The sequence below is a fragment of the Mixophyes fleayi genome, chromosome 3, assembly GCF_038048845.1.
Source record: "Mixophyes fleayi isolate aMixFle1 chromosome 3, aMixFle1.hap1, whole genome shotgun sequence".
In the NCBI taxonomy this organism is placed as follows: domain Eukaryota; kingdom Metazoa; phylum Chordata; class Amphibia; order Anura; family Limnodynastidae; genus Mixophyes; species Mixophyes fleayi.
The window spans coordinates 226,932,061-226,959,308 of record NC_134404.1 but is presented as its reverse complement, the minus strand read 5'-3'; the positions used below and the strand labels follow the sequence as shown (position 1 = coordinate 226,959,308).

Here is a 27,248-nt window from a genome sequence, read left to right as displayed (position 1 = left end):
GCACCACATTATTTTCTAAATCTTAGAAACCCTGCATAGTCAGACATAAATTGATTCTTGGGAAAGCTCAGGGAGGTTTTGGGCTGCCGGACATACATTTACATGCGCTGCCCTGTTCCGTTACACCTCTGATTTGCTCTTGCATTAGGAACATTTCACAAACCAGGCGCTGGAAAATTCTTTGTTCCACCCATACTCTCCCCTTAGCTTTACTCCATTTACTTTGATCCCTGTTACCTACACAGCTTCACCATAATGTCCTCTGTAATGATACTTATAGGCCTTGGACTTAATTTAGCAGGAAATATGGTAGAGAGTTTAGATGTACTAGATTTTGTCTGGGGCAACTCTGCGTTCCTCCAAGCCTAGAAATTGCTCATTTCCCAGCGTGGCTTGCGAGAGGAATCAGCGATTAAAAAAGAGTTTGATCCGGATGGCAAACAATATACTTTCCAACAATTGCGGAAAAAAACTGTCATCCCGAATACTATATGTATCTGCAATTCCGTCATTACATAGATTCCTTGTGAATTCCGACAATAACACTTAATACTGCTGACAATTTAGATGCTCTACTCACCTTTCTAAAATCAATATGCTATCAGATTAGGTACATATACGCTGACAGTGGACATCACCGGTCCAACCTTCCCAAGGAGCACTTTAGACTGCGTTCCAGGACATCATTTACATAGATAGGGAAGTTACACTCCCTGATATTGAAAAACGGGTGGTGTGTTTTCAGAATAAATGGGGTTTATACATTGATTTATGTATACTCATTAGAAAGGCACGTTCAGCAAAACATTTTTAAACTCTTTGAATTCACTACGTGGTATATCCTTAGTCTGCTGCACTGAGGTTAGATGAACCCTGACTTCCCATTTATCAACCTCCTATGGTCTATAACGAATATGCTGAGATCCTCCCTTTCTACTGTCCTCATTTTTCCCGCCATATGCCTTCTACTTTGGTGATCCCCCATTATTGACATGTTCTGGCTCTATTCTGACGTGGATAACTACCAATTCTTGAATTCCTCTAGTCTTTACCCCCTACCCGATACCCCTTTCGGACTTCATTTCTCAGATGATTTTTATTTTCATACACTATAATACTGTAATTATGCATCACTCTGTCTATGGTATGCGTATTGAATAGTCTGTACAACCAACCTTGACGCTAGATTCTTACCTTTACAAGTTGATGTATTCTCTGATTGCTACATTATTGTATGCTTAATCCTGTATATGGTAATGAAGTTGTCACTCGCTTGTATTATAGTGAATATTTTATATGTTCAATGTCCTAATAGTTGCTCTCTCCTTTAAAACAATAGAAAGATTTTGAAAACTGTTAGGAACCCCTCCAGTCGGCACAACACAACCCGGAATCTACTCTGCCAGTCAGGTGTTCACTGGAGCCCCTGATGGTGGGGACAGACTGGGCTGCAGACTGACAGAGGGTCGTGAAGTGTGTACCGGCTGGGGAGAACCCAGGCAAGCGGAGTCAGGTCCACGCAGAGGTCAAGGGCCGGCAGCAGACAGCGATATCAGTAAACAAGCTGAAGTCAGGGGTCACAGGCGGATAGCAGAAACGGTAAACAGGCCAGGGATCAGGGTCACAGGATACACAAGCGGAGTCAGTTCAAAGCCAAAGGTCATACACGGTAAATCAGAAGTGGTCTCAGAAGACTAGAGCAGGAACAAGCAGGTCAGCAGACTGGAGCACAAAAGCTATAACCGGCAATGAGGCAGCAGACCTCATTGCCTTAAATACAGATACAGACCAATCAGCAGTTGAACACACTCCTGCAGAGTAATTACAAGTATCCAGCAGGACCAATCAGGGCTTGTCCCTGACCTATACAGTTGCAGGCTAATGCCTGTTAATCAGCCTCATAGACTGACTGCTATGCGCATGCGCCCGACTACCAGCACCGCCGGGACGCAGCGCTAGTGAACTAGCGTCCGGCCATTGCCCTGGTGACGGCCGGACAGGAGGAGGAAATGACGTCCCGGTCGTCAAGGTGACGGCCGGGATGCTGGGGCGCATGAGAAGCGAGCCGCGGTGGCTGTGAGTACCGCCGCGGCTCGTGACAAAAACAAAAAAACACTATGTTACATTGGCGAATTTTCAGGTCCCAGCAAAACTGGGCTGCCTTAAACAGTCTGGGCATGTAGTACTACCAGACTGTTCATGGCAGCCTGGGCTTGCTGGGATCTGTAGTTCACCAATGTAAAATAGTGTTTAATTCATTTATTTTTTTACACATTTATTACCCCACACCCACCACCCAGAATTGTGGAAAGAGCCCTAGTGTTGTCAGTACATCCTGGAGCTGGTTGGCACCATGGCAGGGGGACCCCCTTCTGTGTGTTCACCTGCTATGATACCACCAGCCCCAGCTGGCTGAACCTAGGGCTGGTTGGAGGAAAATAGGGGGAACCTCATGCTGTTTGTACCCCCAATTTTCCTCCGGCCAGCCCTAGGCTGGAAGCATTACAGTTTATAGTTAACCCTTTCATTACCCCACACCCACCACCCAGAGGTGTGCAAAGAGCCCTGGTGTTGTCAGCACAGGGCTGGGTACCACTAAGGAGGGGGCTCACATTTTTGTTTTGTGGACCCCGACTCCCTAGGGAATCCAGCCCCATGCTGGTTAGCACCATGACAGGGGGACCCCTTGCTGCGGGTTCCCCTGCTATGGTGCCACCAGCTCCAGCTTTCTAGGGCTAGCTGGATGAGAATCAGGGGGACCCCACATTATACAATAATAATATTATGTTTGCATCACATGCATTTACATCTTTACGTAACCCATGCTTTTATCTTGTACGCCTGCTGTCTGGTAATGTGTGCTGCTACTTATCATTTTGTTCACTAGTATTCCTTACTGCTTTCCAAGCTTAGTTTTTGCCATTTGTGTTCCATTTAATGGGTTTGTAGTCAGAAAGTATGTTTTGGATATAGTGGACTTCTTGTTGCCAACCAAGGAGGTAAACGCTATCCGAGCAGAGACACAGGTCTAACCAGAAACCGTCACTAGGAGGTTTGGTCTTCTTTACAGTGAAATCAGCAGGTCGTAGCCCTCTGATCTTCTCCTTAGCGTGACAATCTGGTAGCCAAGGGAAGTGTAGTACTAAATCAGTAGGCTGGAGATGACTTAAGGAGACTGACGTTTGTTATACTAGTCGATGGTGAAGCACAGATTCTGAAGCTAGAAGAGGAGTCAAGACAAGTCAGGGTCAGAAATATAGAGAAAGCAAACGAAGTACCAATTCAGGAGGCAAAAGGAAAGTCCAATAAACTGGGTCTGGAACACAGGGAAGAACAAGCTATTAGAAAACTGGATACACCAGGAAAACACTAGAGCCAGGAGAGAGACTTTGAGCTTATCATCAAACAGGCGAGTAAAGGTGGGGGGGTTGTGAATTTTCAGTGGGAAATGTACATTCACGAGCCACTCAGTCCACTGAGTGTAATTTTTTTTAATCAAAATTTCTACCACCTGCCTAATATTCACAAAACACTTCACTTATCACTGGGACGTTTCATTATGTCAGATATCGGGTCCTTAACTGCAAATTTGTCTTTTTATATTGACCACTTTCTCGATGTTCAGGCACTTTATAACCATATTCCTCATTAATTAGGTGCAGTATGTTAATTCCATATTCCTTATCAGTGTTGCACTATCACAGGGATAAAAGGGGATTTTATTTTGGATGCTATTTTGTTCCTATGCACAATTATTTTTCGATTGAAAATATTTTATCAGACACTGAGAACAGCCACGGGCATCAAGTTCACCCCTAGTTTTGCCAACTTATATACGGATCACTTTGACTATATTTGGGGTGCCCATACAAGGCGAACCTAGCTCTATGGCCATTATATTGATGAACTTTTACTATTTATGATGGGCATTCTGATTCAGCAAAGGATTTTGTTACCTTAATTCTAACATATTTAATTTTAAATTTACACTTTGATCACACTTCAGTAAACATTTTCAACAGCATTCTTTTGATTCAATATTATAGAATCGTATCTTCTAAAAAGAATAAATCCGTCGGCTCCACTAGTTACTTTTAGAGTGGGCACTTTAAACAATGGATTGCAAATATACCCAAGGGGCAACTATGCTGCCTTAGATGTACTTGCACCTTGGATTAATATTCTTTGATCAATTATAAAGAGAGGGTATCCCAAAAATCATTAAAACAAAAGGCTTTTGACCAGTTACTAAATTTCAAAAGACTGTTATGTGCAATAGATTTTTACTTATTTGAAAAAAAAAGCCAAGTAAAATGGATGGTGGGTTTTATTTTATCATTTCAAAAATAAATCAGAATCCTAAGAATTACTTACCCCCAACTCTGTTGAAGGTACAGCAATGCATCACTAAAAAGTAATACAAGGATTCCACCAAAACCATTAGGATGATTTATGTGCAATAGATCCATTTGTGTGACCTGCAATTTTGTTACTAATGGTAAAAATTTGAAATTTACTCTTACAGGGGATACATTTTAGATTCATGAAGTAACCGTGCATCATTATATTTAATCTACATTTTACAATGTCCATGTCAACTTCTGTATGTTGGCAGGATGACCAGCTCACTAAATGCTCATTTAGAGGACGTAGAAAAATATCACCTATGTACTTTTCATGCTGATTAATTACTAATGCTATACACTATTTTTATTTGTAATTGATAGAGAACCAATAATTTACATTAATGTAATTTTCCATTATTGTTCATTTATGGATAAGGAGGAAGAAGAAAATTGGGGCTTGTGTTTGTTGATACGATTGTCCTTGAAACAGTAGGGGCCATGGTCGGGTACCGAGCCTGGAATGTGGGGTTTGTGGAAAAGTGGTATCTTATTCAAATGGCCAGAGGTTCCTATGTATCTCTAGTGGGTTTAGTATATATGAAGCTAATGGTTAGCTCTATTGGCTTAGTAATTAACTCATGTTGTGATTATATGCCAATCTGGATTTTATACTGCATTTTTGCAAACTTTGATAAAACTTATATTCTCTATTTTTTTGGAAGCAATTAGCTATTTTAGGGAGGATTTTTGGCTATATTAGCTCTGCATATCATGTTATTTACAATTTAACAGAGCTGTTGTCTAAATAAATATAAGGGAAGGTTTTACAATGGTCCTTGTTTCAATAGGAATACCTGATTTGAATCAGATGGCCTGATGAGATCAGCTGACCGCAGTGAGAAGAATGAGGAAATGGTGCCGCTATGACATCTCACTTTCTGGGTTATCAACAAGGTCAATAATAGAAATATTTAGAAAGGACAGGTCCCAGCTAGAATAAGTTCCATTGAGAACCATCCTTTGTTTCTATGCTTCACCATTCCTAGGTACACTCTCTCCCCTAGACATATTACTCTCATAATATCACCCAAACTGTTATATCATGAATTGCAATACCAAGCTCCAGTTTGAAACTTACCTAATCAAAACTAATCATATTTGTTAGGCATGACCACTTCTTTATGAAACCATGCTGATAATATGTTATCAAATTATTTTCTACAAAAGTTATTGCATAATTTTAAGCAATTTACGCTACGTGTTGCTAAGTATGTTTAATTAAACATTAATACGACCCACACCTGCTTTACCCATACAGAAAAATAAAATTATCTAATATTGCCTAACCTCCTCCCCCCATATGTATTGTGGATGTGTAGTGCAGCCAACTGGAAGGTCAGAGGGAGGACTTTTGGTAAGTACTAGGGAAAAAAAAAAAGAAAAAAAGGACTGTCCACATTTTTAGGAAAAGTGAATGGTGCCCTGGTAAGATAAGTAAAGACCTTCTTACATTTGTAGGGCCATAACAGCATTATTTTACATATATTATATCAATTTCAGAACATTTTTTACACTAGTTCCATTTAAGTTTTAGTGTCAACACATTTCTAAAAATAAAGACTACTTAATAAATAAATACATGTGAATTGGCCAAGCTTTAAATGTTTTATTCTATATGATAAACTACAACTTGAAAATATGAAAATATAAAAACAAAAATATAAAATGGTGAAAATGTAAAAAAAAAAAAACAGTTAAATATATACACAAAACACCATTACTAGTTTATTTTTGGGGGAAAAAAAATTATGTTTTTGGTTAAAATATACAACTGCAGGTCTGCTACAAATAAGTACTACATTGATGCACTTGATGAAATTATTCATAGTAGATGATATATTTTACTTCTTGGTTTCAGTTTTACGCTTCCAGAATGAAGTTTTTCATGCATTACATTTATGTAGCGGTGGTGACCTCTTCTGGTCTGTTGTGTATTACTAGTATCGCTGGGTCATTCTGTTGTTTATATGCAAATATAATTTGCTTTATATAAAAAAAATCTACAAATAAATATTTGTAAATATAAATGTTTTGCGAATTGATCAGAATAGAAGATACTTCAAATAAGGATTTCATCATAGGACAAACCTTTTTACGCATGATTCCAATCATTAAAATTCATTATGCTTATTGAACATGCAGAGAAATTTGGTGAGTCTGAATCAGCAGATGCCCAAGAACAATAGCTTACATTAAGGAAGATAAAATTATATACGTCCAATGTATGGTAGCTTCACATATATGTTGTCTGTTGTAAAGTTTGTGGTCCTTTCACTTCATACCGACCAGTTGAAAGATTTTTCGAGGTTTACTCCTTTTTGCGAACTTTTGACCTTGGAGCTAAAAAATATAAGAAAAAATTAATTGTGAATCACCCCATTCAGAGCTTAATAGAAAGCATAAAGAAATAGAAAATCAACCTACCATTAGGGTTTTCTTGCTTATAGAATGTTTTAAGCATTTCCACAGCTTTCTCGGCTTTGTATCCAGCTATGCACTGTTAACACAGCAATGTGTTATGTTACATGAAAAACAAACTTATATATATATATATATATATATATACACATACACACACACACACACACACACACACACACACACACACACACACACACACACACACACACACAGGAGCTTAGAGCTATGAAAAAATATAATGTCACAAAATTCTAGCGGATAATTTTATATTCAGAAAAAATAAATAAACACATGCTACAGTAGTAATCTGGCTTAAAAATATTGCTTTCCAAAGACCTTTGGCAGAATGCTATTCTTTACAGATGGAATATGATCCTGATCCCAATAATGATTAACAATTTACACCCTTTATTATCAAATGTTTGTTGGAAAAAATGAGGTCAAAGAGAAGCTATGCTTAATTTATTGCAGTGCTGGCCATCTTAGTCCTCTCTGGCTGTGTATGCTTAATTTATTCTATACTTAGTACAGTCATTCTAGCATAACTTTGCAGCATAGATAATATTTTTTTTATCAGGCACCATATACTTAAAAAGGATTGTGTATTTGTAACAGGTGGCAGCACTTAAAATGTGTCTAACAAGCTTGCCTGATCCTGGATGAGTCCAACCCCACCAAGCATGTCTGCACTTAGGAAAATAATATATGTTAGATATATGAAATGGAATTGATTACAAGTGTGCGGAGGGCTTTATACCATAGAACTTGGGGCCCTTGGACTCAGCATAACAACATCCCCTCTCTGCTGCTTTAACACTATTCTGAAAAGGTCTTTTCTTTTTGCATAATATATTCCGCTTATTACGCACAAAACTGAGTTTTTAAAAAAACAAAACAGAATTCACACTATGGAAGAGAGACCACATCTGCCCCATGTTAGTCTGTCATACAAGTGGTGTGTTTTCCACATACATGCTACTAGCAGGAGTGAGGAAAGCAGGTAGGCAACAGACCCTCTTGCTTTATAGAGCACCAATGGTCTATTATTATTATTATCTTTGACTTATAAGGCGCCACAAAGGGTCCGCAGCTCCGTACATTACATATACGGAAAACAGAACCAAGACACAACATGATACACAAATATATACAAACACAGGTGACAGGGTAAAGCAAATCAGATTATATCTGACAGATAGTGAAAGGAATGGTAGAAATCAGCAAGAAGAAGGCCGAAGCTTAATAAAACAGGGAAAACATGGCTAGCGGAGCAGGCCAAGAGGTACAGAGGGTGAAGGAACAGTAGAAGGAGCACACAAGGAAAGAGGGCCCTGCTCATGAGAGCTAACAACCTAAAGGGAAGGGGGAGACACAAAGGGTGGTACTAACTAGGGGAGGGAGCCAGCACAAGAAAGTTAGGAAGACTGATAGACTTGAATAAAGAAATGAGTCTTAAGGGCACGCTTGAAGCCTTTGAGAGTAGATTCTAACCTGATGGAACGTGGAAGATCGTTCCACAGCAGGGGAGCAGCCCGGGCAAAGTCCTGAAGACGAGAGTGAGAGGAGGTGATCAGTGAAGTAGTGAGGCGGCGGTCAGAGGCAGAGCAGAAAGGGCGGGTAGGAGTGTTGGTAGAGATGAGATTGGAGATGTAGGGAGGGGAAGATTGACTAAGAGCTTTAAAGGTGAGAGTGAGGAGTTTAAATTTAATTCTGTAGGGTATGGGGAGCCAATGTAGTGACTGTTGGAGGGAGACTGCAGAAATAGAGCGTCGGGAGAGAAAAATGAGGCAGGCAGAAGCATTGAGGATATACTTAAGAGGATCAAGGCGAGAATCAGGTAGGTCAGAGAAGAAGGTTACAGTAGTCAAGGCGAGAGATAATAAGCAAGTGAACAAGGGTTTTCGTGGCTTCCGTGGTGAGAAAGGGACGTATCTTAGATATATTCCGAAGGTGGAAGTAACAGGATTTTGAGAGGGACAGAATGTGAGGCTTAAATGAGAGGGAGGAATCAAGGATGACCCCAAGGCATCGGACTTGGGGTACAGAAACGAGGGTAGTGTTATTAACAGAAATAGAGAGGGGGGGAGGTGGGAGAGTCCTGGCAGGGGCGAAGACTATAAGCTCGGTCTTGGAAATATTGAGCTTAAGGAAGCGTTGGGACATCCAAGATGAAATGGCCGAGAGACAGGAGGATGAGGAGGAGGAGTATATACTGTGTATTTTGAGAAAATATAAGCTTTTTGTGATTTTAGGATTTTGTCATGGTGTTTATTCTAAATATTCTGCATGTTAGCATTATTAATGTTTGTAGATAGTGTTTAACATATATAAATATTACAGCAGCAACATATGGTAACAATTTACTGGAAGACTTTGTATAGGTGATCAACTCAATTTTAACAAGCTTCTCCTACTAGCCTACATCATATACTAGCCTGCATTATGACAAACGTTTAGACAGTAAAAAGGTTCTATAAATAAGTTATTTTACACAATCTGAATGATTAAACATTGAGCATATGTTACACAGTCTTAATTTTCTTACATTTTTAACAGACACTAAAGTATATAAATGCTAGTAACAATAGCGGTTACACAATGTGATGATAATAATAAACCATGCTGTGGTTCTCATACCTTGAACTGTCCTCCTGTATTTGGAATAATATTTCCAGCTACATTCAAAACTGATCCACATCCACCAAACCGCTCGTTGCAGCAGCCATATACTACCAATGGGATTTATAAGCTTTTGTCAAGGAGATATAGATGTATCTTGCGGCCAAAATTGATACCTAGCAAATGCTTATTGAGTTTGTGACAGAAATTTGAAAGGGAGGTGTGCCATGGCCTCTGCTGGTGGTATATTATTGGTCAGTGCCCCCATGGGATCAAAACACTTGCATCCAACACTCAAGAAAACTCTCCATCCCCCAATCCATGGGGTAAATTATGAAACATGGTGCACAAATAACCATGTGAAATGGTGCTGTAGCCATATCAAATTTAGGTTGCTGCTATGAGCTGCAGCATCTTTTTTTGAAGCCTCCAACAATGTTGGGTGGCCAAAAACTTTACGTCACAAAACTTTCACAGTCTATGTAACGCTTCATAAAACTTAAAACATAAAACATTCCAACAGTTAGTGGCTCTATAAATCATGAAAACATGAAATCTAAAGCTGAAAGCTCACATTATAAAGCTCATGTATAAACTGGCAATAGTGCCATCCACTTTCTAAAGTGTGCAAGTGCTTCAATTTTCTGCCCAGTGCATTTCAAGGTGCATGCCCACTCCAATTCTTTGGAAATACCAACTGACAATCTATCTATGGTCTGGAAAATACACATTGTGTAAACTCTAAAATCCTGCACATGATGCTACCTTATCCTGCAAATCCATGTGCTCTCCTTTAAAAATGGGTGTATTTGTGCAAAAGTTTTAACATGCAATAACATGGGTAATTGCATGATTTTCGGTTTAACTATTTTAAGTGTATAAAGGTTGCAGTGAGAACCACAGTTTACACTGATCAACAGATGCTGATGACAATATTCAAAAAAACAAACAAAATGTAATTTTTTATTAATGAATTGGCAGCCCCAATCTTGTAAATTATCCTAACCCTCACAGCTCATGGAGTCGGGAAGAGCCCAAGTGCTTTTCAAAGCAGGGTTCACCTTTTTTGCAGCCTCCCGAAACCAGCTAAGCAACATGAGCTGATTTTCACCATAGCAGGAAAACCCCCATGTTATAGGGAAATCAGTCCAGGCTGTCACATGCTGTGGCTGGTTGACAATAAAGAGAGAGGGCTTCTGCCCCGTTTACATTATTTTTTTGTTTTCAACATCTGTGGCCTGACAGTAGGTAGATTGTATACACATGAAAACGGTGCTAAAAATGCATCACTAACACGTGTCTAAAGGTGTTTTCATGCTTTGTAACACATTTTCCAAGATATATGTGTGAAAGGTCCTTCAGGTTAACAAATATGTCTTACAGTATATATACACACAGTTATAAAACGTAGTAGATTATTGTTTATATATAACAGAGTCAGAAGTCCTAAGATCAAAGTGACAATCACAACTACAGTTTCACCTTAGCCATGAGTTTAATGAAAAACATATCACACTCTATGGGCTCAGCCAGTCATGATCTCTACAGAATCTTATGTTAAGAAAGTTACAAAATGAATGAAGCACAAATACAATTGTTTAGTGGGTCATATTGTAGTCAATTGTGTAGGCATGTTAGAATACATTTTGTGTGGCTTGAGATTAGTCCGTGCCTAAAATTTGTCCAACATAAAACTGCTTTTCTAAGCACCAATTCTTTGTGTGTCAGGGAATTGCTAAACAACAACAACCACAGTAAAGATTCTATCGAGGAAATATGGGATAAAAAGAAAATAAAATAAAAATGATGCAACATTTTGTGCAAAAGTGCCTTATTTCTGATGATGGACTGAAGATGTATATTATAGAGTAGAAACACTGGTGCGCCTGCTTTTATGGATAAGTGCCAACACAAGATATCAGTTTACAAGTGAGATCTTTAAAATAAGCAACGGGGTAAAGAGGGAACATTTTCCTTGCTGCATATAGTGGTGCACTGCCATTTTCACTCATCAAAAGGAATTTTGCAGCAATTCTAAGCTAAAGGACATCTGATCTCATCTTATAGTTTTAATTTAATTAAAATATGAGGTGCACTCTGAGCAAGGCAATAAAATATTTCAAACACACACAAAATGGTCACACGTTTTAAGGAGAGTCCATGCACTCTCCTGATTAATGCAAGTCATATAAGAAGCTAAACTGAGCATTAATTTAGGAGAAAAAAGTTAAGTGTATAGTTAATTGAAAAGGTGGTACTTACAGGGTAAGAGATTGATTGGAAGTTTACACATTTGTACCCCTAAAGATTTCGCCTCTATGTACGCCTTTAGTTTGTAGAGGTGGCTCCAAAAAGCAGGGTGAAGAAGTGCTCTTTGATGTGGGCCAGATGGACCATTAAGACACACCAGAGCAAAATGAAATAGTCTTGCTTTGTGCATCTTAAATGACCTCCAGTAGGACAATTAGAAATTCACAAATTCATATTATTCCATTGCGATGCATGTGCAGAAACATACAATGAATCTTAATGTTTTCTGGGGTTTGCTGATACAGATAGGAAGATCCCGAATATTCTACTAAATTCTGAATGGGAACACTTTTCCCTTTACTACATCAGTATATGATCACAGCAACAGTGAAAGATCAAATGTTTATTATAATGTCTGATACTCACACAGATTAATGTAGTGAACTGTTTAATTAAACAGTTACCTTACTAAAACAATGAAGTAGAATGAAAGATTTCCTGTGGAGAATGCAAGTATAATATTATTGTAATTGTGATTTTCCCATCTGTGCTCTAAACATTAAGTTTCATCTGTTAATTACGACATTACCACTAGACAGATTAGGAATTTAAGGAGATTACAAATGCCATATAATTTAAGGTGTAATAGCACTTAGCACTTACTGTTTCCATAAATTGATCTTCTAATGTGAAAAGGATACGGAGTAGACGCAGAGCACCAGCACACATAATGCATGGTTCTACTGTCACATACAAAATTGTATTTCCAAAGACTTGCAGCGAGTTCTTGCCATTCTCCCTGCACCAATCCAATACCTGATCTATAGCTACCATTTCTGCATGACGGGTTGCCTGCAAAAGAAAAAGCAGGATATACTGAAATAATAAGTGAACATGAAGCACTCACCAATTAAAATATTAATAAAATCAATCACATGTGCAATTTACAGTTTTAGGGGTAAATGTATCAAGGTGAGATCTTGCAAATCCAGCGATTTTCTCGGGAGAGTTGAAACTCGCAGATGTATGAAGCTGAGATTTCTTGTAAAATCGCCCGACTGTTTGCCACTCTGGCTATACAAGTCTCAAATGTATGAAGCTGCAATTTAAAAATCGCTACATACAACATGCATCCTAGCAGCGTGATTAGTAAACACATCACTATTACACTGCCCTGCCTATAGAGCCGGAGGTCCCGCCAGCTGTCAAAAGTGTTAAAGATAGATAAAAGTTTTTTTTTTAAAAAAAGCGTGGGGCCCCCCTGCCCGAGCACTATTAACCCTAGTGCTGCCAGCATACTGCTGGTTGCGTGAAAAATCAGGGAAAAATATTGCGTGGGGTCCCCCCGATTTTCACTTAAACAGCACTTAGCAAACCAGCCTTGAGTGGGTGGCACTATAGCAGGGGGACACGCAGCTGGGATCTCCTTGCCATAATGACAACCAACCCCGGGCTGTTCAGCGCTGGGCTGGATTTCCTAGGGAGAGGGGTCTGCCGAAAAAATGAGCAGCCCCCCCAGCCCAGCCCAGTGCTCTTCCTACACACCTGGGCAGTGGGTGTAGGGTAATAGTGGCGATAATATGTAAAAAAAAAAAAACTGACGCCATTTTATTTTGTGGAACTACAAGCCAGCCAGCCAGGGTGCCATAAACAGTGTGGGCATGCTGATGCTTGTATAATTACAACCTATTTTTTTTTTTTTTTTCAACCTTTATCTATTTTTAAACATTTGACAGCCTCCAGCTCTATTGACAGGGGCAATGTAACAGTGATGTGTTTACTAATCTCGCAGCTAGATAAGGACAACGCAGGAGAGTTAGCTAAACACGGGAGTGTTTCACATCACAGCAAATCGCGATTTTAAAGATCAGGGTAAAAATCGCAGCTTAATACATTTGATAACTTTTGGATTTGCCACAATTTTAAAACGCTGAATAAAATCGGATCTTGATACATTTACCCCTTAGTTTTAAAATAGATTTTGTATTAAAAAGGATAAGACCACTTTTTTAGTCCACCATCCCCCTAGTAGCAGAAATGTGTAGATTAAACCTGGAAGTGCTTATTACCATGCTGAACAACCAGCTGTTGTTTCTAGCACTGATATCAAATAGACAAAACAGCATGGCTTGAGTTTGAACTGTTCCCAGTATATTGTGTAGTCAGACTAATAAAGTCTTGTTACATGGTTTTAAATAAATCCCAATGTGTGCATAGAAAGAGACTTGCTTATTGGCAGATGACAATGTACTTCACAAACTGAAAACGGTAATGCACAGTCAGACCTAGATAGTAAAGCAATACTTAAATAAATAATTAAACGTTTCTCATGTTAAACAAGTTTTCAGGTTATTAGATAAGGTAATCTGATTTGTGAAGGTTATCCTTTTCTTCCATAAATCACTAGAGAGAAAAGCCTGCTGTGTTAATGTACATGTAATGTTCATTGCAAGAGCAGACAAATGCAAAAAACAAAACTGTGGTTAGAGGATTCAAACCAAGAGGACTTCAAAGATATCATTTGAAAAGTATTAAGAAATACAATTCAAGAGAATTAAAAATTGCAAAACACAAAGGATGAAAAATTGCATGTTACTGAAGACTCTTACAAAAGCACAAAGCTACTATTGTGCTATTAGTACAAAGCAACTTTTAAGTGCTGTCCCCCTAATCTTGATAGGGAACCAACATAGAAATGATCTATTCCAGCCCTGAGAAAGCAGCAATGACCAATCAAGAGAGAGGACACCACTATTTATAAAGCTTTGCTCTTTTACTTGCTAACAGATGCAGCAAAATGTTTACTTGACAGACACACGTAAACAAAAAATAAACCCTAAAGCCTGTCTTTTGCTTAAACATTGGAGTCAAACCTTGACTATAGTTAATATACTTGAAACAAATAGCAAAAATTGAAGGGAGTATAGAAACAAACTGTTTACGCTCAATTAAATATTTCAGTCCATTTCAAATATATTAAAATAATCTAATAGTTATATACGCTGATAAGCCACAACATTGATTATCTAGCTACAATGGCACCTGTCAATGGGTGGGATATATTATGCAGCAAGTGAACAGTCAGTTCTTGAAGCTGATGTTTTGGAAGCAGGAAAAATAGGCACGCGTAAAGATCTGAGCAACTTTAACAAGGGCCAAATTTTGATGTCTAGACAACTGAGTGAGAGCATCTCCAAAATAGCAGGTCTTTTGGGGTGTTGCCAATATGCAGTGGTTAGTACCTACCAAAAGTTGTCCACGGAAGGACAACTGGTAGAAAGGTGTCACAAAACACATAGCTGCATATGGTGCTGCGTAGCCGCAGACCGATCAGAGCGCCCATGGTGACCCCTGTCCCTTCCTGAAAGTGTCTAAAATGGGCACTTGTACGCCAGAACTGTACCATGGAGCAATGGAAGAAGGTGGTCTGATGAATCATGTTTTCTTTTACATTATGTGGACGGCTGAGTGCGTGTGCGTTGTTTAGCTGGGGAATAGAGGGCACCAGGATGCACTCTGGGAAGAAGGCACGCTATAGGAGGCAGTGTGATGCTCTAGGCAATGTTCTGCTCGGAAACATTGGGTTCTAGCATTCATGTGGATATTACTTTGACATGTACCACCTACCTAAACACTGTTGCAGACCAAGTACAACCTTTTGTGGCAACGGAATGCCCTGATGGCAGTGGACTCTTTTAGCAGCATAATGCGCTCTGCCACACTACAAACATTGTTTAGGAATGGTTTGAGGAACATTACAGAGTTCAAGGTGTTGACTTGTTCTCTAATTTCCCCAGATCTCAATCGGATCGAGCATCTGTTGGATATACTGGAAACACAAGTCCGAGTCATGGAGAGGTGGAGGTACCAGACACAAAGAGCATAGGTTCTAGTTCCACTGGGAATCCAACAGTAGATCTATATAGATCGAACAATCTATAAATAATACCTACCCAGAGAGTAACTCACCCAGCCTGGAGGATCCGGAGGTGGCCCACAGTCTATCCTCAAAGCAGGAGGGTGAGTCCGGGCAGACATACAGCTACAACTTTCACAGCGATACTATGGGGCCCATATGTTGTCAAATTTATATGATTTATCGTGGAGATAGCAGGTAATACATTCCATGCTTGCGATATGCTAAACATAGTCAGTAGAGCCTGCATGGAGGGAAGGTTGGGGTTCTTTCAATGATTGGTTATCAGGGACTTTTAGCAGATGCAAGTATATGGGAGATTAGATTATTACAGAAGGTACTCTCATCAGGTAAGGGGCAAGAGAGAAAGAATGACCAAGGGACTATGAATGGACAAGTCCACCAAATGTGGAGCATCGTAACTCTGTAGCCACAGTCCCACCAGCAGCTCGGAGTGGACATAGGAAACATTTTGGTTAGCTTATCAGGTGCATAATACCACCTGTAATACAGTTTATTTGAAGTTTCCTGGATTAATGTGGAGATCGAGCTGTTGGCAATTCCCTGTCTGACCTCCTCCCAGCAAGACTCATCCGGAAGGGGTCCCAGAACTCCCTCCCATTCCCATCCATGACAACCCACTGCGCGTCGAAGGTGATCACTATCAGCCAGTTATAGATGGCAGAGATCATCCCTTTAGTTAGTGGGGAATATAAGCACATGCGCTCGAAGAACATGAGGGCCTGTAGGGTTTCAGGGTGGGGCAAGGACAAAGTGAAATGTCGGATCTGAAAGAATTCCAAGAAAAGCAGGCAAAAAGGTTTGTACTTTAGTAAAGATCCGAGAGGCAAGTCCATATGCCGGTGACAACCAAGACTGAAACTATTCATATCCTGGCCCGGATCCATTGCTTAAATTGTGGAGAGAAACTACCGGGGGTAAAACGTGATTTGTTTCAGAGTGGAGTCAAAGGGGAAACAGGTGTGGACCGTTTGTGTCTGGCCAGGCATTTGTCCCAGAGAGACCGGCAAAATTTGAGAGATGGGAGGGAGGAAATCACAGTTGGTCTAACTGCGTTAGAGAGGCCCCAAAGAGAAGCAAGGAAATGGACACCTGTGAAATGTGCTTCCAGGTCCACCCACGCTGTAGTCCGGTAGGAGACACAAGTGACTGCAACCTGACTCAGAAGAGACGCCAAATAATAAAATTTAATATCCGGGAAACCTTTACCTCCCCGGGCCCTAAGTTTCTTGAGGACCGCCACAGAGATTCTAGGGTGCTTACCCCGCCATACAAAATCCAGGAAGGAAGAATGCAGGTTCCAGAACACAGAGTTCTATACTTTCAAAGCAAGGGTCTGGAAGAGGTAGGAGTTTGGGGATTAAGTTAATCTTAACAGCAATGTTCCTCCCCAGCTACAATATGATATAACCCCGCCATAACTCGAGATCTTGTTTGACTTTAGCTAAAAGGTGGGGGAAATTTTCTCAATACAGCCCATTATATGAAGAGGTGATGTATACTTCGAGATACTTGATGTTGCGCATCTGCCAATGCAGGGTATAGTTAACTTGTAAACTAGTTTTGAGGAGAGAGGGAGCATGAAGGAGCATGGCCTCGGACTTAGAAAAGTTAATTTTATAGCCTGATAGAGACGTATATTTATCCATGAGGTTCTATAGGGCGACCAGGGAGTCCTGGGGATTTGTGAGGGAGGGAAGGATATCGTCATAGAAAAGGAAGATCTTTAATTCCCGGGGCTCCACCTCCACACCCGTTATCGTAGCTGTCTGCTGGATCATCGCCGCAAGAGTTTCTATATATAAACCGAAAACTAGGGGCGATAGGGGACAACCCTGCCTTGTCTCGTTGAAAAGGGAAAGCGGATCAGATAAGGCGCTGTTAACCCAGACCTTGGCTGATGGAGAGTTAAATAATACGGATAACCCCGTCAGGAATTCTGTCGAGAAGTCATGCACCTATAGTGTATGAAACATAAAGTTCCAGGAAATCTGGTTGAATGCCATCTTAGCGTCCAGGGAGAGCAGCATGGCTGGTAGACGTCTATGATTGATAATTTGTACAAACTCTATCGTATAATGGGTATTATCCCTAGCCTGACAGCCTGGAATGAACCCCACCTGGTCGTAATAGCTAAAGTCCGGCAGGGCTCTATTCAATAGAGTGGCCAGGATCTTGGCATCCATATTGAGAAGAGAGGACGGTAGCTCGTGCAGTCACAGGGATCATACCCCTCCTTGTGGATGACCACTATGCGTGCTTCCATCATTGACCTATGGAAGGCGTCTCCACACAAGGGAGCACTGAATAATAATGGATGCGGAGGACCAAGATCTGGGAAAATTTATTATAATGGGCCACAGTGAAGCAGTCTGGGCAAGAAGTCTTTTACACCTTAATGACCGCCATTATTTTTTGTGATGTTATCTCCTTGTTCATTTGTAGGGTGACAGGTGGGAGAGCTTAGGGAGTTTCACAAGATATTCATTATGATATCAGCAGGAGGGACACACCCTGGATTCAAACTATCTAAATTATATAGGGAGGAGTAAAACCTCTGGAACTCGCAACCAATTTGGTCGGGGCAATAAATGAAGGAGCCGGAGACAGACTTCATCATGTTATTTTGGGATCATTTGGCCCTCAGCTGAGCAGCCAAGATTCTATACGCCTTGTCTCCCTTCTCATAAACATCTGCCTCTACTGTTTCAAGGCCACAGCAGTGGATTCCAAGAGTGGGAGATTTTAGGTCAGATCCCACCCTATGGATTTTGGGGAGAGTTGTCGTTCTAGGGTCTGGAGTTGAATGGCGAAAGACGTGCAATAATTTCTTGACGTGAAAGGCCATGCTTATATGGTAGCCCTGCACCACCACTTCATGGGCTTCCCAAAGGGTCACAGTGGGGCATGTCAGGAAGGTAATTTAAAAGAAAATATTCATCTACGATAGACCACAGTTGAGTGTATGTTGCGAATTGTGGAGGATAGAATTGTTGAGGCATCATGTGGAAGGGCAAGGGCGGGAGACTATGTTGAAAAATGGGAGAGTGGTCAGACCAGACCATAGAGTGTATGTGGGCCTCCCAGAGTTTAAGAGTAAAATTGTGGCTGAGTAAGACCATGTCTTTCCAAGCGTAAATTTTGTGAACCAGGGAATAGAACGTGTAATCTCAGGATGTAGGTTCCGTAATCCTCCAGGAGTCAAAAAGGAGATGAGAGAAAAGATACGCCAAATCTTTGGATTTACATAACTCAGAGCCCCACCTAGAACAGCATTAAAATCCCTGGCCAAAAAGCTGCAAAAGGTATATGAATAAAAAAAATAAAGCAAGGGATAAGGAAAGAAGAAAGTCTGGAGTGTGGACAAACCCAGTATATGGGGCCATATCTGGTCCACGTTGCTGGCCAGGATAGACAGAGGGAAATGCCAGCGCAGGGGAAGGCTGGGCATGGGGTGAAGACCCATTACGGAGCCGTGGCTAGGGACACAGGTGCGAGTCTAGTGGACATTCTTGAAGGAGGTGGATGTCCGGATGCGAAATGGAAAGCTCCATCAGTATCGGATGTTGTTGTGTCTGAGTATGGTCATTATGAGTTTCAACTCTTGTCTCTTGAGGAGGGCCAGTGGGAAACTGTCCTAGGAGATCTGCAGGGAGGCAAATGTAATTGTGCCAGACTTGCGAGATTCCTGTAGGGGCGCTTCCTTAGTGGTATAGTAATGAGCAGAGGATGACATCACAAGGTTGAGAAGGTTCCTGAGAGTGTGAATGGATTGCTCTGTGGGCTCTGTCTAAGAGGAGTTGATTCTCTGGGGTAGCAGGGGTCAGACGGGCAAAGAGTCTTTTCAGGTACTGGTAAAGGAGAGGTTGATCTATTCTCCTCTGGTATGCCCCAGATGTGCGAGTTATTACACCAGGCCCTGTTTTCCTGGTCCTCTTGTTGTTCCTGCAGGTGGAGAATATCCTGCTGTAGATGCTGGACATCAGTCTCTGTGTCTCGATGAGAGGAAACAACCTCATCATTTTAGATTTGAGGTGATCAATCCTGTCCCCAAGATCATGTAATTCAGCAATCAGGGAGCCAATAGCTTTATGCACCTTCGCTTGGACCGCCTTCACTGATTTACTCATCTCCTTGACCTCGCGCAATAGGGATTGTAAGTCTTTGTGAGTGACCGGCGAGATGTCTGAATCATCAAGAGTCGGAGTGGTCGAATCAGCGCAGAGAGGAGACTCTCGAGGTCTTTGTTTTTGTGTAGGCAAATTTCTTAAGACTCTGAGGGAGGTCTGAGCCGTCAGTCTTCCTGCCTCCATTAGGGATAGCGTGCTCGGGAGGTAGACCACGAAGAGAAGTAAGCGGTGTGTAGCTGCAAAAGTCTCTGTGTTTAGCTTAGAAGAAGAGGTAGCGTCACAACATTCCGGGCTAGGACCAAGGGTCATGGAGAGCGTCACTGGTTAGTCCATATTATGGCTCACATGAAGCTCAAATATAGCCAGATGAAGTAGATATCCAACCCCCTTTGTCCAAAGTATGGGGGGGGCTCACAGTACGTCAGGCTACCTGTAGTTTGTGCTGCACTGCCCTCCTCTGTAGTGCCTCTGCAGTTAATGAGATGTCTGGATATTGAAGAGGGGCCTGCCATCTACAGAGATGGCGGCGTCATCCAGTAAGGCTGCAGATGCATGCGGGCCGTGCCCGCTTCCAGTATGTTTTTCTGGGGCGTCGGGGAGATCTGTAGGGGGATATCTGGACCCCAGTATTATCATCATGCAGGAACTCCGCCAGTCAGCAGTAGTCCCAAAACACCAATGGCAGCCAGGTAGCCTGGCGCAAACGCAGAGCGGGAGGAGGGACGAGGCCACAGTCGCTGGTAGGTAGCTGGTACAGTGGATGGAAATAAGGGATTTCTCCTATGGTAGCATGGAGCTCCGAGCTCAAGCTGCCAGCTAATATGGCATCGTAGCGACGACCCAGGCAGGTGGTTTTAATGTTGTGGCTGATGTTGTGTATATTGTGTATAAGCTAGGACATGGAAATATAACATACTGCATTTAAAAATGTTATATACTATACTTGTAGTGATTTTCTCACAGATCATACATTTACACATTATAAATCATAATATTATATAAATCTCTCTTTAGATACACATGCCAATTTATACCTATCCATTTATAGGTGTACATAGATTCTGTATTTTTTACTCTTAACATACATTCTTTGTTTCATTCACTTCATTTCTCCCTTGTCCCACTATCTGCTTGTCATGAACCATGAGGCATCCAACAGGCACTTCGCCATTATCCAAGGCATCTTGGGCCTGAGAATAGATAAGATATTTAGAAGTAAATATTTACTGTAAAGTTTACTGTCAGGGAGAAAGTTATTAGCTCACTGTGCAGTCAAAATAGTTCCCTAGAAGGGATTTCTGTGAATGCAGCCAAAGTAGAGTAGAGCCAGATTAAGGAGGCAGGAAATGTAATAGAAACTCTGAAAGGCAACAAATAATGATAAAGGTGTATAATCCCCTAACAGAAATGAGGTGCATAAAAATTTGTCAACGTACTGAAACATTTAGACTTGTCCACAGAAACAATAATACAGTAATCACAGTGACAGGAAATGTTATAAGCATCTATTAAAAGATGGGCTTTGGAAGGAATATGTGCAACTTTTAAAAGCAGGGAGTCTATTAAGGTGTGATAGCCAGCTCCATATATGATGTGTTACAACAAAATCTTACATACAGAAGTGACTGGAAGGAAGAGACAACAGATGTGTAGTGATAAAAAATGTGTACATGAAAGCAAAGGTGTTCTGGATGTATTGCAGGATACAACCTTCAGACTAAAAGGTCAGTAGTTTGAATAATGGATCAGTCTATTGTCTCTGTGACAGAGAAAATATTCTGGCAAGGCCATACAATACTGTGATCAATGTCTTTTGATGTAGTAGGTAGGTGCTCTTGTAAAGGGCACATTTTTGCTATGGAGTAAATGTTTACAAGACAAGCAACAAATATACTTAACATGTGTGATTTGAGTATTGTATGCTCTTGACCTTCTGCTGTGTTTAGAGCATACTCTAGGTATCCTGTTACATCTTCAAGATCAGGGGGAATGTCAAAGTATAACTATATGCCGATTAAACCAACAATTTTTGAAGAACTTTGTTTAATCAATTTCACATTGTTTTTGGGGGGACATTGGGGGCAAATATAATAAATAATCCAATAGCAAAAATAGAGGTTTCCACGATTGTTCATATAGTTACTTTGACCCAAATAGTGTTTTCTTACAGCCCAAAAATTAATATGCCAAGTATAAGGATAGCAAAAACTGGTGGTTTATTTCATTCTAGTTGATATATTTACATTTTAATATGCAGCACAGTAAAATAAATCTGGTAAAATTATGCATAAAAAAAGGAAACAGACACATAGTCACTGCAAGTTGAATACACTCATACACACTTGACTGTGGTACACATATTTCAGTATATTAGATTCCCTGGGTGTGGAGAACTTTAAAGTTGGACACCTTCACAAGAATGGCAACCATAGTAAGCTATGACAAGTCATATAGTGGGATAGACTGTCAGACAATTTTGAGCACTTGAAGACGTGCTTGGAGACTCACACAAATCAATCCAAATTTATCTGGGCATATTTGTAAAAAAATTGACATATGGAAGGTGAGTATTAATAACATTCATTTGAGTGGGTGAAACTGAGGCCACAAAAAACTTCCACAAGGAAATGATACACTCTAGTATATACGTGAGACAGAGGGTAGAGAGGGCCCAGCTTGTGCAAGCTTACACAGTCTACAGAGAGAGGACAATGCTAAGACAAATGGAAATTGCTACTGTATCTAGCAGTACTCTGAAGTAGTATTATCAGATGGGGGTAGAAAAGATTATAGTGAAGAGGTAAGTGTTGAGAGAGTCAGACTTAAGAGGGCAAGAGGTAGAGTAACTTAGTAACTTGAGACAAGGTCATGGAAGTCTGAGGGGAGGAAGTCTAGGTGAGGAATATATATATATATATATATATATATATATATATATATATATATATATATATATATACACACACACACACACAATATTTTAGTGACATTAAAGGATGCAGGTAAAACCTGGGCACTATACATAACCGGGAAGGTGTTCAATAAAGCAATTTAAAATTTATTGATTGAAAATCTACACATAATCTGAATTATATCTGAATTATAGGTCTCTTATCCCAATGTCCATACCATTTGAAAAGCCTTGTCCATCCAGCTCTGGATCTCTTCAGTCATCTCTGGTTGGTCCGTTGGACAATAATCTTGGTCCATCGTTTTTTCATGCAGTAAAACACACTGAAATAAAGACATTACAGTTTCATCTTCAATTAACCAAAAAAAACAAATATTATATTATTAAACAAATATTATTATTTGACTATATATTTTTGTTTAATAAGTAAATTGTTCTCACAAATATTTAAGAATCGATATACAGTACTGTGCAAAAGTTTTAGGCAGGTGTGAAAAAAATGCTGCAAAGTAAGAATGCTTTCAAAAATAGAAGTCTAAATCAAATCAATATTTTCTGTGACCACCCTTTGCCTTCAAAACAGCATCACTTCTTCTAGGTACACTTGCACGCAGTTTTTGAAGGAACTCGGCAGGCAGGTTGTTCCAAACATCTTGGAGAACTAACCACAGATCTTCTGTGGATGTAGGCTTGCTCAAATCCTTCTTGAGATCAGGGCTCTGTGGGGGCCATATTATCACTTCTAGGACTCTTTGTTCTTCTTTATGCTGAAGATAGTTCTTAATGACATTGGCTGTATAATTGGGGTCCTTGTCCTGCTGCAGAATAAATTTGGAGTCAATCAGACGACTCCCTGATGGTACTGCATGATAGCTAGGTACCTGCCTGTATTTCTTAGCACTGAGGACACTATTAATCCTGACCAAATCCCCAAATCAATTTGCTGAAATGCAGCCCCAAACTTGCCAGGAATCTCCACCATTCTTCACTGTTCCCTGCAAACACTCATTATTCTACCGCTCTCCAATCAATCAGCTAACCACATAATTTATATTCATATGGCAATATCAGCCATGATATTAACGAAAATGACGGTCACTGGTGACAGTTTACACAGCAATTTATTTTATACTGCTATATCTACCAGAAATAAAATGCCAGAACATGCAACAGATGAGCTTAATTTTCACTGGGTTACTATGGCAATATCAGCCATGACAGACTCAATGTGGAGAAGGAAAGCCGAAATGCTGGGAAGAAAGTACTTTAACCACCAACTAATTTGGAAAACATAGGGACCAAACATGGACCAGCATTAGTAAACATGGATGCAGCTTTAGTAACAAATTAGCCGGGATTCGATACCCGGGTCAGACGGGTTGATAATTATAATTTTATATTTAATAATTCGTTTTCTATATTATATTTTTTGGGGAATATTTACATTTTTATTTATTTTTCTCCATTTTTTTAAATTTTGGGAAATACATATGAGAAATTTCATTAATATACTTTGGATGAGTAGTTATAATATATCGAATGGTTTTTCTCCTCTTCAATCGATATTGTTTACAAGCAAGTGATGTACACAAACGCTTGTTTATGGAAAATTGTTTGTGGGAATGTTTTTTCTGATTCGATTATATATCATAAAATACTATAAACACCGGGATTTATGTTATGCAGAATTGAGCATTAAATGCCATAACAAATCTCCAATTATTCTCAGCAGTTTCTAATCACCAGAAAAATTACTATCCAATCAACATCAAAATAGAGATTTAAAAGGACTGAAAGGATTGTCAACTTACCATCGTTGAAAAAGTCAGCCTCTAAGCTGACGAAACGTGTCTTATAAATATATTTAATGGATATGAAAGTATACCCAGATTAGGAGATTGTTTATACCAACTGATACTGGTCACTATTGGACACTTTATAAGCGGACACAGCATTTTACTCATCACCCATACGAGTACAAGCACTCCAGATTGGGATTAACATACTCGGCTGTCAGAATATAAACACTTGGCTGTTAGAATTCTATAGGGGAATCAGATTGTTCGCTCCTTTGAGCAGGGCTCTCCTACCTTCTGTTTCCATCACTTTTAACTGCGCTCTCCAGCTACTCAGCTCACCTCCTCTCAGTCCCTCTGACCTCTGTCTCCTCTCGCTTCTCTCCGCTCCCCTCAGTGACTCTCAACCTGTCATCCATGCCCACCCTCTTGGGCCATAGTTACCTGCCTATACTCACTTTTCCCCTCCCTCCCTCTCTTTCATGCTGTGCCTGAGCCCCCAGAGTTATAGTGCTTACTGTTACTTGTACTGTGCTGTTTCACCTTGTACTGTGCCATTGTTTGTCCTTGTACGGCGCTACGGATACTTTGTGGCGCCCTATAAATAAAAATTAATAATAATAATAATAATAATTCCCCAACAGCTCGGATGTCTTTTTTTATCAACATTAAGACCGGAGTATTTGGGATACACAGTGTGCACTTTCATCTTTCTCTGACAATCCGGAATCACCTCCTGTGAATATTCACTCTAACACCGACATCAGGTGTTTAGGAGATGAGTCTGTTTCTTATTCATCGCTTATTTATGAATCTTTTGGATCATTAAGCAAGTTATTTGTTGTCCTTATGTGCCCAGGACTTTAGAATCTTATATCAATGTGTACTGGCCACACACATTGCATTTCCATATTATCTAAAGACTGAATAGTTTCCTCAGATTGTTGTTCTTCCTGCTTTTCTATACTACTACAACCATTTTATATTCAAAACACACATATATGTTGTGGGTTTTTTTTGTCATGTTTTTTATTATGATGGGATTTTATATATTTTCATTTTTTTCTTAATAACCCATTCCTTTATCAATTAAAGTCCGTCATCCTGTGTGTATTTTTGATATTGGGGTCATTTTCCTTGGAGCACCCTATCCTGTATTATTATTATGGACCAGCATTAGTTACTTGTATTACGCCCATGCCCTTATGAATTTAGACTAAGGGACACAAAGGTAAGCAGCTTGGTCTCTGCTGAGGTCACAAATAGAATACTGGGAACTGTCAAAGATGTTCTTGATTTTTATGAAGTTACTATTGTATTCAGGTAAACCTGTGTGGTCAAGGCAAAGTAGGGGAGAATGGATGCTGCAGGGCATATTTGTTTTTATCATAACTGCTCTCCATATATTTAACTAAATTATTTGGGTAGAAATGCCCTTCAAAGACTTTGCAGTGCTTGGCTTCGGATGGGTTGGAGACCCATCTAGTCAGGTTCAGGTATTGTCTGGGTTTCATTCAGGGTTAGATGATCAACACTTAAAAGTGATTTAAGGGTCTATTTATTAAAGTGCGATCAGCCATTAAAATTCAGAAACCATCAGTTTTCGCTGTAAATGGCCATCGCACAATTTATGAAGGGTTTATGGCAGGAGAAATCAATTTAACATTTCTTAATGCAGTCTCCAAATATCAATATGGGGACTGTGGAGTTCTGCAATTTTTTAAGGTAACCATCTCAAGTTGGCGTTACCTGTCATTCTTAATAGGGTCCAGCTGAATCCTCTCCGGCTTTGCTAGATCCCTCACCTGGGGAAGTGTTACGTGCATAGCACTTCCTCCATTCTTCGGTGCTCTCAGAGCAGCCATGGCATGGTAAATTACAGCGGTACTTCATTATGCATTGCAGCGATTTGCATTAATGCATAATGATAGTCAACGCACAGTTTTAAGAAATAGACCCCTGAATCCTGGAATAAAGTGAAATTACTACTTCCAAAAGCAGAAATAAGAACAAAGTCAGACATGAACAAGATATTGTGACAAACAGAATCCTAGATAACTGAATAAACCTGAACAATACAAATATGATGTGCACTGTCACTGCTTTTCGCTGTATGCAAAGGGTTGCAGTTACACATTATTTAAAAGCAAACATCCAAACTGAAAGATAATGGATAATGTTATGCTAAATTTTATATATATATATATATATATATATATATATATATATATATATATATATATATATATATATAAATAACACAACCATAGAATGGGCAATATTATACGAAAAAGGAACAGGCAGATCTGGTTACATGAACGGAGATTTTGGATGCATGTTCCCCAAACTCACATGATATCAAATTGCTGGCGGTATATGGTATTCCTGCCCTATAAGATTGATATCGCCAACGCAGTACATGTTCAGATATATTGCACCATTCAATGGGTCTCTCGTTTACTAATATTCCACTGACGAACAATTAAAAATAAACCTCTCCCCACTCACCTGACTGGGCTTGTACCGATCACATGTTACCCCGGAACTAGGAAGCAGCGTCTAAGTATCCGGAGGAGCCAGCTGTAGGGTGCGCAGTGCTCACTTGTTTTAGTCCCGGGGAGGTGGAGACCAGCGGCTGAGAGCTGAGTATGAAGCACCCGGCACACAACATTATACTCACAGTACATACGTACATAATGTATACATTACACTAGACAGTAGTAAAGACATAACACTAGTGTATGGTTACACATATAACAATGTCTACACATGGACACT

At 40.0% G+C, this 27,248-nt stretch overlaps 2 protein-coding genes across 5 annotated transcripts in view; one reads left to right on the top strand and one right to left on the bottom strand.

The window, feature by feature from the left end:
* Positions 1 to 6,109: 6,109 nt before the first annotated feature.
* On the bottom strand, positions 6,110 to 27,074 carry ADAT2 (adenosine deaminase tRNA specific 2). Of its 4 annotated transcripts, none has more exons than XM_075203229.1 (7): positions 26,979 to 27,073; positions 22,893 to 22,997; positions 20,849 to 20,953; positions 12,398 to 12,548; positions 9,465 to 9,571; positions 6,831 to 6,903; positions 6,110 to 6,746 (listed from the first exon to the last, which is right to left on the bottom strand). In XM_075203229.1, the coding sequence occupies exons 2-7, from the start codon at positions 22,971 to 22,973 to the stop codon at positions 6,715 to 6,717; spliced, it is 549 nt and encodes a 182-aa protein (XP_075059330.1). In that variant the 5' UTR covers positions 22,974 to 22,997; positions 26,979 to 27,073; the 3' UTR covers positions 6,110 to 6,714. The 4 variants fall into 4 exon arrangements, with proteins under 4 accessions (XP_075059330.1, XP_075059331.1, XP_075059333.1 ...); XM_075203230.1 differs by lacking the exon at positions 26,979 to 27,073 and adding an exon at positions 26,823 to 26,931; XM_075203231.1 differs by lacking the exon at positions 6,110 to 6,746 and adding an exon at positions 8,319 to 8,371 and having other exon boundaries at positions 26,979 to 27,074.
* The window catches only part of PEX3 (peroxisomal biogenesis factor 3), a 31,314-nt gene continuing 31,085 nt past the window's right edge, over positions 27,020 to 27,248 (top strand). The window contains exon 1 of the mRNA XM_075203227.1: positions 27,020 to 27,116. The gene's annotated coding sequence lies outside the window, so the exon portion shown is untranslated. The remainder of the gene's footprint in view (positions 27,117 to 27,248) is intronic.